The sequence below is a fragment of the Strigops habroptila genome, chromosome 11 (assembly GCF_004027225.2).
Source record: "Strigops habroptila isolate Jane chromosome 11, bStrHab1.2.pri, whole genome shotgun sequence".
NCBI lineage: Eukaryota > Metazoa > Chordata > Aves > Psittaciformes > Psittacidae > Strigops > Strigops habroptila.
In genome coordinates this window covers 20791920-20807375 of record NC_046360.1, presented here as the reverse complement: position 1 = coordinate 20807375, position 15456 = coordinate 20791920, and the positions used below count along the sequence as shown (strand labels likewise).

The 15456-nt window shown below is 45.1% G+C and overlaps 1 protein-coding gene across 4 annotated transcripts in view; it reads right to left on the bottom strand.

Annotated features, from left to right (window-relative positions):
- RBM6 (RNA binding motif protein 6) overlaps positions 1 to 15456 on the bottom strand; it is a 58562-nt gene that overhangs the window by 32255 nt on the left and 10851 nt on the right. For all 4 annotated transcript variants that reach the window (XM_030502269.1, XM_030502270.1, XM_030502271.1 and 1 more), the window contains one exon: positions 3645 to 3718. In XM_030502269.1, coding sequence (XP_030358129.1) covers positions 3645 to 3718 — 74 coding nt within the window. The remainder of the gene's footprint in view (positions 1 to 3644; positions 3719 to 15456) is intronic.

Genomic DNA, 15456 nt, shown 5'->3' with positions numbered 1-15456 from the left:
CATTTGCTCCTCATCTTAAAAAAATCCTTCTGCTTCCGTATGTGTAACAACCAGCTCCATCTCAGTGAAAACAGTAAAACATCCAGGCAGCAGAGACAGGCTCTCTCCATTTCTCCTCCTTCACCTGCCTTTATGATCTGTGACAATGACAGCACATGAAGGGTACTTCATTTCCTACATGATTTTCTCGCACCCAGTAACAAGCTCAATACGTCGTGTTTCTCCCGCAGCTGAAGGAGGAGTGCAGAGATATCCTAGTGCCTATGGAGAACAAGAGCCATGGGATATATTCCCCTAGTTGCCTCCAAGAAGCTATCTGGGGGCTACACCAAGCCTGAATGCAAAGAAAACGCAGTAAGACAAATGCCACACTACACTGCAACCTTCCAAAAATGAGAATAGAGGGGGAAAGATTATGTAGGGGAAACCATGTAACTTAGCAGACAGAAATCCCATTTTCCATTCAAAATACCTTTCTTTCCCCAGTGGAAAAACAGCTCATCAGAGACAGAAAAGAGGTCTCCTCATAAAAGTCAAACGACGGCCAACTCGTAACAAAAGACCAACAGGAGCATCACCAGCCATCAGGTTGCAACAAGGGCTGCACCCCGGTTCTGCAAAGCAACTTGAGAGCCCACCTGCCCTACCAGGGCAAAGAGCCCCCCAGAGGCAGCAGGAGAGTGGGCAGTCAGCACCCAGCTCAGCCAAACCTGCTGCCCAACACCTCTGCACAAGCACTAACAGCAATCCATCAGTTCCATACACATCAGATGGGACCCTTGAGCTGTAATAAAGTGCCAACGCAACAATCAACAAGGCAAAGCAATTAATAAGGGCAGCATTTTTGTTACTTTAGCTGCGGCAGTTAATACAAGTGGAACAAAACTCTCTACAAAATTAGGGCAACACAGAAGATGGATGTTTCCCTATCACGATGTACTTAACGGAAAGCCCCCTCAAATCTCAGCGGTCACATACACGTGTGAGACTTACTGAATAGAAGGAGTTGGACCTGGTAAATCTGTAGCTAGTGAATTTGGAAATGATCTTAAGTGAGTGCTGGTCTGTGCTGTGTAAAACAAAATGATTTCACAATGCAGAATTATACAATATAGGGATGTAGCAAATTGTTCTTCAGGCAGGGGCAGTTGAAGAGGTATTAAATGGCAACAAAAAACACCATCTCTGCAAAAGCTATTTATTCCCAGCCAAGAGATGACTGAGAAAGAGGCAGGTTGACTAGTGAGGGACTAGGATGTCGCTGTGAGCTGACACTGGTTTGCTATTTATGCTCTCACAAGCGACTGAATTTGACAGGGATAGCTGATAACCTGAAAATAACTGAACTATCAAAGAATCTACGTTTCAGCTAACACAGGTTTTGGTTTTTGCATCCTGTAAAAATGTAGATTAAGTCTCAATCTAAGGAGATGATCTTACAACTCTACCCTGGAAGATACTAAAATTGGATATCTATTGCCTGAGGACAACTGAATCGCATAAATCCCTTTCTCAATATCTCTATTTGGCTTTTACTGAGAACTTAAAAGTCAGCTCCCTTGCAGCAGGTCAGATACAAATCTTACTACTTTATTTTTAAGTTAAATAATTAGGCGGCCTTTTTTCTTTCAAGTTCAATCAAGAGCAAATGAGAGAAGTTAACCTACGTGGGGCAATCCAGAGCTTACAACTCTCCTGACCAAATTCATTCACCCCAAAAAGCATATTTCTTGCTTCACTAAGTATAAACTACAGTAGCTCTACTAAGACATAGTGAAGATTGGCACATGCAGGCTTTGGAGATGATCCCATCCAACCACTCTATCTTCCAGGTTTCCTCTGCACACACGCACACACACAGCAGTAAGGAGAACCGGAAGACTTCCCACCCTATTGGTTTTTAACATGTCCCAGGTAGAGCACATGGTTGGGACCACTGGCCCCTCCCTCTGGCAGGGTTCTGGCAGCACCATGCCTGAATGTTGGAAGGGAAACATGGTAAAAAACTACCCATCCTGAAGGCCTTCCATAACTATTGCTGGGGAGAGTCACCGTAAGCAGCACTTGAAGGCCAGCCAGAACTTCTTCATGTGCATGCAGTGATTTACTGAGCATCTCTTGGCACTTAGCTCAGTTCAAGGACTGGCGCTTACAGCTCTTCGCTGCAGCAATGGAGCAAATCTGATCAAGTCAAACACCTCTCCAAATACACAGGGATGCTCCAAATGGGAGAAGAGGAGGAGCAGACATCAACAACAGCGGAAAGAGGAATTCCCAAATTCCCAGAAACTTGGGAATTGCTCTCGTGTAGGAAGACGTTATTTTCTGTGAGCAGAATTGTCGAGAGAATATGGAGAGGCATTTGGTTAAAAGGAATGTCATACATAATCAGATTCATCAGTGACAACAAAATAAATTGGGAATTGTAGCAACACTGAAGAGAAAATAGAAGTTGTCACTGTGGTAAAAGTAGTAAGTAATTCTGGAGCCTTCTCTCTCTGTGCTCCTCACCACTACCCCGGTGGGAATGCACCAGGCTCTTTCCCAGCAACAGAATTATTTCTGTAAAACATTTTTTTAAGTTGTTATACCTCTGTAACTGAAAATAAAGGCAAATGCGAGTGCTTAGTGGGACCTTTGAAACCCCAGCTGTGAAGACTCATTAACTGTAAGTACATTTTTGCAGATGCACAGCTCTGAATCTGACTCATGACTCTCTTCCCCTGACAGCAAGACTTGGGATTCAGGTAAAAAGGCTTTGGATAATTGATGTGGATTCTTACTCAGGCAAATTAGGAGGAAAAAAGAAGCAGAGAGGAGGCTTAAGGGACGTAGTGAGGAAAGGGGATCAATTGCTTAGTGTTTTTTCCTCAAGTGATCCATCACATGCAGTTCCAAGGCACAGGGAGGGTGGTGTGAGACAGGAATCTGTGTTTTATCTAACAAATTTTATGCATCTTGAATAGTGGACAACCAGCCTCAAACACCAGCTCAGAGTAAAAGCTCCCCTTGAGTACTTACTCACTGGGGATTTTTAGCCATTTTGCACTTTTAAGGGCTGGATATGTTCAGATTTACCAGGTGCAACTGCACGTAGGGCAGTCCTCGTGCTTGCAGCTCTCGCTTGCAAAGGGCAGGACACATATGGGGGAGCCACAATTAAGAATGTCTCCCACACACGAGGCATACGGAACAGTGGAGCGTGCAAGCCACAGCTGACTCAGAGCTGCACACCCGAGGCCTCACCTACAGTCACATGTGTATGTGTGCGTGCACGCACAGCCGGGGGAAGCATTTGATGCTCGCAGAGCTCTTTCTGACTGGATTTCAGTGTGAGTACAAAAGCATCAGGACCAAAACCTGCGTTAGGAGTCTGTCAGCCCCCAGCCTCTGACTCTACCCAGTGTGCCGACATACAGCAGGGAGGAGGGCAAACTATTTGGTGTCCAGCAGCTCTTTCACACTGGCATTTCTAAGCCTTTTACAAGTTTCTGGAAAGAACATTTAAACCGCAGTGTTGTGTATTATACAAGAACAGATCTTCCTTTGAATGGTTCAAAAATAAACCTCATTGGCTTTCCACCACCCCACCAAAAAATAAAATTTAAAATCTTCTAGCAGCATTGACCGAAGTGTAAAGCAACCTGGTTGGCTTCCATGCATCCGATGGCCTCTTCCAAGAGTGAAAACTCCACGCAGACATAGCCATAGTCGTAACCTGGGGACAGCATTTAAATACAGACGGGAGTCATGTTAGTGCCTTGTCATAAAGAAAGCCACATCAAATATTCACTTTCCCTCCAATGACAAACCCTTTAACCACCACCCCTCTACTCCAGAACGAAAAGGAGAGAAATCAGGGACTAGCTGGATGATGATTAACTGTGCAGTTTATCATGAATGTTAATAGTACAGTGTTCCCACTTCCCCTTACACAACCCAGTGACAGGCACACCCTTCCTCAGGGCAAGCAATAATTGCTTTGTTGTTTTTTTAAAGGCATAGTGATTTTCCATTGCTAGTTTCACATTTTGTGCTACCTTAGAGGCAGTGCTCTCCAAAGCAAGTGTCGATAAGTCATTTTGAAGTACCTTGCTGCAAATGTATTTTACATGAATAGCCAGCATCTTAATTGGGCAATATTTCAGAAAGAACTAACACGATTCCTTTGCCTGTGCTATTTTTCCTTCAACACCTGCTTACTTTTGAAGTCCAATCCTTTGTATTATGAAAAAGTGTAGCAGAGCAGGAATGAGAACTCCAACTTTCTCATTTTGGTGTAGATGTTATTGCACATATAACAAGAGGGTGTGGGAGCTTAAGTTTAGATGCAAGAAACTAGAGAGCCTTTAATCTTCTCACTCGTTGGAAAGCTGTCATCTCAGTCAGCGGCAGAAGGGACTCACTGATGCAACCGTGTGCTCCCGTCGCCTGCACTGAAATGTTATGTCCCACAGAAAAGTGCAGGGTGAACACCACGGAAGCTAAGACCATCCTAAGAGCCATCCTTGATGTTCAAACTATCTCCAAGAACTGAAGTGCTAAGGAACAACCTGAAGTCACAACCTCACCCTCCACATGCCAAGGCCACCTCCAAAACAGTGCTTTCCAGATGATCGTGGGCTGAGATGCTCCTACATGAACAAACAGTGAGAGGAAAGCCTTGGTTCCCTCCTGCTGCTCTTTTGGCTGGTTAGGAATGAGAAGAAAGGCAGTCTGCGTGTGGCTTGTACCATTTTTAGGCACCTAGCTGTCCTGGTGAAGAGCTTGTCTCCTCTCCTGAAGATGCACATCTTAATACTTGTATCTTCAAACCAGGTACGTATCTGGTTCCTACTGCTTCAGCCCCTACCTTCCATAGGAAGGAAACTCCACATACGCTTCTTTCGGGCAAGGCATTCCAGTCTGCTGGAAAACAGCCCACATCTCCCCCAAGCCTACGTCAAAGAATATTTGCTGCACTCCCCAATTTTTCCTTCTCTGTTTCTTTACCATCTTTGTACTTAACCACATCAGAGACAAGGTCACACAAAACTGTTTCATCATCAAACCCTACTGGTATTTTTTTTGCTATTATTATTATTCTGAGAGCTCTCTGCACACACTTGTAACACACATTAGCCTTCAATAACGAGACTCCAATTTGAATCTAGCTCCTCCTCTACCTCACAGAGGAATTTATTCCCCTTCCCCATATTATTTTAGTCGATATAATTATACTAAAAGGAAATTTATCATGTGGGTGCTCTTCAGCTCAGTGAAAGATGCAGCCCAGCAGCACACCATCTGCGGTGGGATGCAGCTAAAGCAACTCAATATTCTTACATGAAGTGGGCACCTGGACCTAGAGGTACGGTTTCAGCTGGCAGGATCGACAGACCCGAATTCACCCAGCTGCTCCCAGAGCATCCATTCTGCTCTGCAGTTCCAGCCACATGCTAAATCCCATTTTGGAAATGAAGCAGCTCTCCTGGCTGCAGACAGAGCTGCTCTCCAGGAGCAGTGCTGCCCCTTGCTGGGAGACTGCTTTGCATTCCGGGCAGACACCTCGACTACTTCACCGCACAGCGTGCAGGCTCACATGGCACATTTTAAAGTCTTATTCAAACCCAGAACTCTGGATTTGAACTCTTCTTCCCCTCGTGTTTAGAAAAGGGCTGCATGAATGATATTTTTCAGCCTGATTCCCCTTCACAGGAAGCTGCTGTAATCAGCAAGCCACGATCAGTGTTATCTTACTTTCACGTGTGTATGAACCAGCGGGTCTCCTGACAGACAGAAAGCAAGACTGCAGAAGTTTTCACTCTGTTTGCTCTACAATGAGATACAGTTTACATCCCAGTCCCCACGAAGTGAATGAGTGGCTCAGACATGGATTTAATCCAGCATGACACAACTGAGAGTGCAATGTGGAATGTTACATTTAGATTAAAAAAGCTGAGATGCTTGCAGGAATGTACACTAGAGGATCCTTCCAAACATTACATGAAGACAGTTAAGGGGCAGATGAGCACATCTCTCCTTCTACACTTTCCTACCTCTGCCCTTCCCCCCAAACCCACCCCCTGCCCCCAATAAGCATAGCTGCAGTAACATGTACAATGAAAACAAACCCAGAAACTGTGGCCCCATATCCTGCCAAAAAGCAACTTGAGGCCAGATGTTCAGCTCTTGTGGTCAGGTTGCAGAGGGACACAGCGTTCTGCAATTCACTATGGGCTGGCCTTGCACAGACAGCACTGAAGCAGTGACGCAAGAAGAGAGCAGCCTGGAGCCACTGCTCCGCTGCCAACCCCTGGGGAGGATCTGGGGGCACTTCACACCTTCCCCTGCCCCCAGATCCAGCCCTTCGCACAGGTCAGACAGGCAGGCTCAGCATGTGAGAACTACAGAGTAACATCAGCCTTGCATGGTACAGCACCCCTGCTCCGTCCGCCTGTCCCCAGCTCCGCAAGAGATCCTTCCATTTCAGACCACGATGGAGAGGCCACTGAAATGGAAGCATGTGGAACAGCAGCACTGTGACAGAGCACCTTCAAAACACAATGCTTGCTGATTTTTCCAGATCTGCAATGTCCACATTACCCAGAAAACACCACTTGAAACACAACCAAGTGACCTGAGGCTGATTCTTAAGGGGGAGCAGCTATAGAGGCTCCTGCCACCAACTGTTGTACCTTTTCCCTGCCTCCTCTGTAGGGATGGTTCAGCTCTTTGTGTAGCAGCTGCTGAGCTCGTATAGTTTTATTTCTAAAGCCTTCACACAGTTTGCCTGTCAGAATGCATCAATTCAGCTGCTGTCACCAGAACAGGACAAGGATTTTGACAGAGGTACAGGGCCAGGCACCTAATGGCAGGAATTGGTTCAACAGGCATCCCAAGGTGAATGGGAGCTCTCGGACACCCACCGGTGTTCTTCAGGCTATTATAGTAAAACCAAAGCAATCAAACCAGCAAGCAAAATCCCTGCTGAAGACTACAACATGGATTTTTTGACTCAAGGTGGCCTAAATTCATATGCAAGATTTCACATGAAGATATAAATCCTGGTATGTTCTTAATTTGATCCTTCACTTACTGAAACTACATTAATAGTTTCAGGATACACAAAAAAGTAGAGTGGAGTAAGAAGTGCCTTATGTTTTGGCAGACATGTATGTGATCCACACAGACTGTCAAAAAGGAAAGAAACCAGTATTTCCCCCCACGCAAGCTCTGAGCATGCTGCAGCACAGTTACACTGTCCCCATGAACTTTCCTACAGGAAAGGTCCTCCAACACTTGAACTCATCCCGACTCTGGCCCTCGCATAGCCATAAAACATGCACGTCCTTATCCCTGCCTGTGTTTCAGGTCAACTGTGGAAAAGGACTTTTGTACCTTATTTAACTATTTCCTCTCATCTGCACAAGTACCACAGGCTGTATACGACGGGTGAAAGAGGAACACAGAAAGAGCACATAAAAACCAGGGGGCTTCTGGTTTTCTTTAAGTGCTTCTATGTATACACATTCCTTTACAGATGTTCCCAAATCATGCTCAGATGTTTTCTGCACTGGAAATGGACACGATTGCTTAATACTTAGGAATAAGGACACATTTAGAGCTCCAGGAAGCTGGTCTGCAAACATTTGAATAGGGAGTATTTTGCCTCTGAAAGAGATGTGCTTTAGTGAAGCGAATTTTGACAACAAATAGCAGGTCCCTCTTAGCATGCCATAGTTTGGCTAAAAATCCTGAAAGCCTGACTTAAAATTACTGTTCTTTTGCTTCAGATAAAAAGATCAAAGATTTGCGATTTAAAATAAGACTTGCTTCTATATACACACAGTTTCTACTGAACAACTGACACACAGTAATGTGTTACTTCATGATAGTTTGATATATCAAAGATCTAAATAAAGGAAAACCATAATGTTGCTCTGATAGGGGCTGTAAGCAGTGTGAAGACATCAAAAAAATATCTCTGGAGTTTTAGGAGGCCAAGTGGAAAGATCATGTAATGACAGCAGCCCTGCCTATGCCAAAGCAAAGCTACTTTTCAAAGAAGGCATGATGGCAACATGACAAATGCATCCAGTTTGAGAGGTGATCCAGCTTCTTGATTCTAGGAATGAGCACGCAGTAAGTCACGTTACCACCCACCCCTACAAGCTTAAGGCATTAGGTAACCATAAGCCCATGGTGAACCACCACCTGCCTTCTCGAAACCATCTGCTACAACCCCCCGTCTGCTGTGGTGCAGATATTCTCTCTCCTCTGGCCTGGAAAGTAAGACGATGGCCTCCTATTAAAGTAACTCCATATAACAGCTTGCCAAAAGATAACTATGAGAAACTGGATTGCTGGGCCAGCTGAGAACGTGATGGAGGCCCCTGCATCTGCCAGGAGGGCAGAAGATGATGATGATGGAGTCTCCGTAGGCAGAGAGCTTCTCAACCATCCCAACACTACTTCACTTTTGGTTTTTTCTGTAGAATAAGGCAGAACTACCACAGAGGAAAAGCATTTGCAGCTTTGGGCACTTCTTGGACTCAGAGAGATAGCACATTAAAGCAGAGCCATGGCCAACCTGCTGAACAAGTTTATTCTTGCTGCTTGCTCTCTCCAGAGACAGCATGGCAAAGCCAAGCACAGCTGAGGAAATGTTCTGCAGATGTTCTTCCATGTTAGGGAAGAAAGTTCTATTGCTTGAAAGGCAACTATGACATGAAGTATGGAGTGGATATGAAGGACTTCCACATGCCTTGAAGGAATGTGCAGCCTCAAACACTGTCCTTTGCACAGCTCGCGTAGTGGAGACAGGATTTTGCACACTGTTCTCAGAGAATCTGTTGTTCTTTCTTTGACAGAAAGACCTACCTCATTTGGGGAAGATTCTGGCAACACACCCATGACCCCATGCACAAATTTGTATGTTTCCTCCAAGGAAAGACGTAGATGTGGGTCACCCCTACTAAAGAGCAAATACCTCATCACAAGAAAACACTGGAAAATACAAGACTCTCTGTATCTCTACGCTATTACGGTGTACTGTTATCAGCAGGCATAATACATTCGATGCTTCCAATGTACGAAGCTCCTGGACATGCACTGTAGTGGCTGTACCTGTGCTTATGCAGTGAGTCCTGCTATTGCAGTGAGGATGGGCAACAGCATGGTGCCTTCTGGAGTGAGCAGAGAAAATAAAGCTGCACCCACGGCCTGAAAACTTGGAGGGACGCAGCACGACGAGCTATCTGTGCTAACACAAGCCCAGAAGCCAAAATGAAGAGCGCTCTCAATACCAGCTGGTGGATTCTGAGCATCCATAAATTTGTCAAATCTCTTTCCTGCACAGATAAATTGGTCTTCAGAGCTACTAAAGCTGAAGAGCTGTACCAGAATAAACAGGACGATCTGTGACAAGCCGTATCCTCAATTCCTTTCAAAGGCTGAGCATTTACAAGCCACATCTGGCTGCTGGGAAAGGCCTGTCACTTTATACTGTCCCTCTGCAAAAACAACTACTTACACACTCATTCATGACAGTGCTGCATAAGAGAACAGGATATGAAACACAGCTATATTCTGAAAGGCAGAGCACTACAGTCCATCCTCCTCCATCCATCCAGGAGGACAAGACACAGAGAGGACCTGCCTGAGTTGTCCTCAAAGGCAGGCACAGGCAGCCCTATAAACTACAACAGTCTGAGCCCCAAATGGCTGTTGACCCTTCTTGGCCCAGGAAGGTAGTTTGTATACCAGCACAGAGGAGGGAAAACCCCACAACACTAAGATCATACACACTGTACGGTTATTAAAGACAAAGTATGACATTATATTTGTACAGAAACCTGGAATCCAAGAGGCCATCAGAAAACTCGATGAGAGGGCTGGAAGCTACATACCTGGGAAGGCGCTGCAGACAGGAACTTGGTTTTAAAGTGTTCCTAATGTGAACCTGGTCTCCAGGATATATGATCCGTCACTTAGCACACATGACTGAGAAAGCAATCAATGCAATAAAGTCAGCACGCTGAAAAGCCTTGAAGTTCCGTGCTGGAGATGCAGAAAGGGTGAGCGTGTTTGTAAAAGTGGCAACAGAGGGAAGGATTCTGCATGTCAAAAAGACTGGGAGCATGTTTTATGGATGAACATGTTTGCTGCCTTTTCTGTAGAACAAGCCTTATAACCCTGAATCAAAGCTGATCACTAGCTCAAACACTGACTTAAAGCAGATTTGCACTTCCAATTTCCTAAGCCACCGCATCACAAATGAGGAAAAATGGGCAATAATGCCTTTTGCTTCCAAGAGACAATGTAATACTGCCCTGAAACCAAGCCAGACTAGCCAAAAGCCTACTGCCCACACAGCTGGGAAAACTGGCAAGGACTGGTGGCATGACCATGGACTAATTCCAACTAAGAGCTTTTTTAGTCCTCACCAGGCTATTCTGGCTACAAACAAGAATCAACCACTTCATGCAGATCGGTGCTATTTCCGATAAGTTATTTCCTCAGCTTTTGAAAGGTGAGCCCCTGCACACCGCAGAACTCTGCTGATGAGCACATGATCTGGTCATGCCTCAAGAGGAAGCTTCATGTGTGCTACAGCATCTTGTGAGCTCGTGGATCATCACTTCAGCTGTCAGCAAGTGCCTGAGATCTGCGTGCCCTTATTCGTGGCTGACGCAGTAGAGTGGGCCACAGTCTGCGCAAAGCACTAAACACAGCAACAGTTGATTATTCTTCCCGTGGTGCATTAGCACCAGCCTTGACGGTGGGCCAAGTTGTCTTCTGTATAATTAGCACAACTGGCAAGATTCACCTCTGTGCCACAGCGTGTATCTGAAACATCTCACATCAACCCACAGCATGTTCTTTGTACTAACCCAAAGAACCCAAGTCCTTGTGGGATCTACTCCTAATCAAACTCCGTAATGTTGGTGCCAAGCCCTCATCATGAGGAAGCCACTAGCTGGCCACAAATCCACCCTTCAGAGGGGTTTACCCAAGGGTAATGCATCACTCCTCGAAGGAAACAAAAGGCCTTGGTTTAGCACAGTGCTGCTGCACACCTCCAGAAGCATCCCCCCCCCCATGCAGAGCAGCAGCTCAGCTCCCCAGCCCTACCTAAGGCTGGAAGCTGCAGCGCAACAGCACCTGAGGCATCAGAAGTTGGGAGCAAGCGCAGTATTTCACCAGCCCTTCACACCTCCAAGGGCATTACCAGCCCAAACCCCACCTGCACGTACAGCTACAGTGAGGGAGCCAAGACTCAGTTAAACCTGGGCCGGGCAAATGCATAGCCATGCCTGTTACCACAGCAGGAGCTCTGCTTGAAGGGACAGGAGCTCTCACTGCTTTGGGACTCACTCCAGCCATGGAAAATGGAGAATTGATCCCTAGTATGGAGGAGAGCACCACTCAAAAATCTGTATCAATTTTTCCATCATGAAGTATGAAGTTCTAGACTTCTGGTTACGAGTTTTAGCAAAATGCGGCACTAAAGAATCAAAATTCAAATTTCAGAGGGTTCTTGAAATATTTCTGAAACCAGCAACTCACTGTTCCAACATACAAGAGAGACTGCACTTGGAAGAAAAAAAGCACCTTTGAAAGGTTTATCTAAAGGGCTTATTAATATTTAACAGGGCACCAATGTGGCAGAGCTCAGCAAGAACAAGCAAGATAATCCAGTTTCTTCTAGGACTTGGCGAAGGCAGTTTAAGTTTAACAAAGAGATGGATGAGGGGGCACTTCCAAGCACGACATAAGGGCCAGGTCTGGAGAAATAAAACAAAAAACAAATGCTGGTGCCAGAAGGTGGCTAAGCAAGCAATAAGGTACATTTAGTGCCAATAGTACTTGCTAAAATAAAAGCTTTTCAACACGGAGCAGGCAGCTGCCATTACAGAGCTGCTAGGTTAGTCCCATTTTCAGGTTACTCTGTATTTCCTGCATGTAACTCCACCACAGGAGGATGCCTGTCCTTCAGCATCAGCCACCGGTATCCAGGCAGACACCCCTCTGGCCCAAAGCATTCCTGCTGTTCAGAGCTCCTCCCTGCTCCAGCCATCCCATTTCCATGGGTGCTTTGCTCCTCAGGGGTGCAGCACTGTGCTCCTGCATCCCCACTCAGGGTTCAAAAGTGAGTATTGAGAAGGGTCAGAGAGGGTTAACAAACCCAAATCTACCAAGTTCTGAAGTGCTGCACTAATGTAGAGGGTACATAAAGGAGCTGGGGTAGCCCTCACTGCTCCTTCTGATGCAATCCTGCTCACCTGGTCTCTCCAGGTCCACTTCACAGAGCTCCCCTCTGCGCATGCTGCTCTCCATCTCTGTCAGTATGTCCATTCTCCACCAGGCAATCCCAGCTCAGCAAAAACTCCTCTCGGTTCCCCAGATGGGCTCATAGAGTAAGCTGGAAAAGCCTCATGGGCTGCCAGCAATTTCTCAGGCTCATTTTCCCTGAACATCTTTTCCCAACTGTTGGTACCAACCCTAACATGAACCCTGGTTAGAAAACACACATTCCAAGCTTGTCCCACTACAGACTACATCCAGGAGAACCATTTGAACAGAAGACTCAGAGTACGCTTTATGTTTTCACTTATTACTTGGCCACCACTGCAGCATCTTTTAAGGATGAACGAGTCATTGTAAGCAGCCTTTTAAGATAAAGATAGCTCCATGTGACCTCTTCTCCAGGGCATACGTGTGTGTTCAGCAAAGAGTTCTGTGAGTATCAGAAACTCAAGATGATATCTCAGACTTTGCTTATGTTTGGCATTAGTCAGGAAAGCAGAAATACAGCTTGATGAGAATCAGGCAGGAGATAAGTTTAAAATATGATCAAAATCAAACCCAGGACAAGGCACGTTCGCGTTAGATTCCTCAAAGGGCAAAAGGTATATGTTTCAAGTTCCTGGCAGTCAGCACCAACACAGGCAGTAACAGAATGACAGACACCATGCCACAAGTAGCCTGGTGCTGTTACACACTGCACTAACAGCTCCGCAGATTGAGGCCCACACTGTAAACCCACATGAAAGCCTTGACACCAGTGAGCAGAGGTAAGTACCTTCAGATGGAACAGGGGGAGCTCACAAACCATCTGATAACCCCTTCTCAGAGAGCTGCTGACAAGTCATCACCAATAGCATCTATGGAAGCAGCAGCAGATCCCTGGTGCTGCCTCTGCGTGAGGTAGCAAGAGGCACCGGGAGGTATCACATACTAAAACAGTTGATGGTCTTTGAGAAGACTTCACTATCACCTCAGAGTTTATTCTTTGTAATGATTAATTGAACAGACATGACCAAACACACTTGAAAAGACAAGCTGAAAGATAAGCCAACAATCTAATACAGTTATTCCTGCCAAGGCTTACACATCACGTTGGAAGCAGCCCTCTTCCCCCACAAATGGATTTGATACTTTCAGTCTGAACATACAGGCACCAATTCAAAAATCTATCCGATGGAAACTACAAGTTAACATTGTGTAGGGTAATACTATAAAGTCTAACTTGAATTTTGTCATTGTCTCTAAATATCTGCCTTTTTGATGTAAATAGAATTATTATGCCACTTCTTAGGGTCTCTCCTTTCACTTCCTTGACTAAAATCTAACCACCATTTCAGTCTGCAGGCTTCAGAGGCAAAATAATCTAAAGAATAAACAGCTTGCATGTGTACCAAAATCATACCAGGTATATTAAGAACAGTGTTCCATGCTGAGCACAACCTTCAGTGAAAATATGCTTCCCTTAGCACATACACAGTACATAAAAAGAAAGGGCTTTATAAAGAACTTGAGCTGTGTTTTCCAAGAAAAAAAAATCAACCACATATTTTCTCCCAAAACAGAAGGAGTCTCATGAAAGATCAGACAGTGGAATCATCATGCTGAAGCTGCTGAGATAAGCTTTATGATCAGCATTATCTTTTTGCGAAGCTGATCCGAACCTCAGTTACTCCGAGTTAATTGCGTGTTGTTTGTTATGGCTGTTATTGTTCTCCACCAGCTGCAGGCATTCTTCTCTCAAACACACTCCACATGCACACTCATGATTAATGTTATTTTTAACCTTTCTGGACAGCACTCCAAACTATACAACCCACTCAGACAGGCTCAGCACGCGCTCCTCTGAGCCAGCCTGCCGCCATCCCATTGAGCCGATAGAACAACGCAGCCACTGTGCCCAGGTGTATCCAGGAGACATTAGTAATCCAGCAAAGTTTGCTTCTGAATGCTTCTGCAAATGAATATTCACATACACACCTAAAAGCATTGTTCAGCTCATGACTGGCCTCTAGTTTCAAACAGGCTTAGCCTTTCACAAGTTGATATGACGTCAATTTCACATACTTCTCTATAGGATGACCTCATGTGAAAAGCTGGATTAAATTTACTACAGCTTCGAATAAAACCCGATGTCAAGAAGAAGTTTTCAGAATTCAGGAAGCTATTACGGTCCTAGATGTATCCATCTTGCGTAAGAAGGATCAGGAAGCTGTTTAAATTAGCAGCTGCATTTGCAGCCTCAGGACATAATGCAAAACAAAGTCAATGTAGCATCCGCGTAACCTAGAATAATACTCCACTGCTTAAATTACTGATGCTGACAGGACCAGGTTAAACAACAGCTTTAAATAACTCATAAAATATGAGCTAATTTTAACTTCATTCTTTCCCTCCCCACAATTGCCAGGGAAAAAGAAAAAACCAAACAGCTTTGCAGCTGAGGAGACAGACTCAAAGAGAATGCACCTTTTAGGGAGAGAGCAGAAAACTGCAACCCTCCTATTACATGCAACCACCACCAGATACTAGGGCTTCCGCACATAACTTCAGACACTTCATCTCATCCTTTGAAACGGGGAATGGGAAGGAGGAGACAACGGTTCTCTAATGAGGGCAAGAAGTCCTAATAACATACATGAGAAGAGACTTATGAAGATATTCCCAGTTCAAGTTGATTTACTACTGAAAAGTGATGTCTTTCAGAAAAGAAACAACTGACAAATCACATCAGCACAGGCAAAAAAATTAGGCTGTTGTAATTACTGGGTTGCAGTGAGCGTTGTGCAGGTGACGACAGCCACGCTCTACTATGCTTGGGAAAGGAAGCAAGAAAGACTGAGTGTGCCCTGCTTGTTGGGCCAGACCAGATTACATGACACAGGCGTACTCTTTAGTTCAAAGGTTCACAAGAAGGTTGTGAAATCTCCTTTGACAGCTTCCAGAAACAAAAATACACTTGAGAAATACCCACTGCCCCAGTTTCTCTCCTCAGCTACTAAACATATAGGAAGCCTTTACATAATGTATTGACACCAAGAATTCCAGCTGTTTCACACGCAACCCATACTGGTATTAAGAAAGCACTGGTGAAGGGAGAAGCCCCTGCTTTCATAAGTTTAAAAAATAACAAGTACTGTTTACCAGGTATTTCCTACCAGTATTATC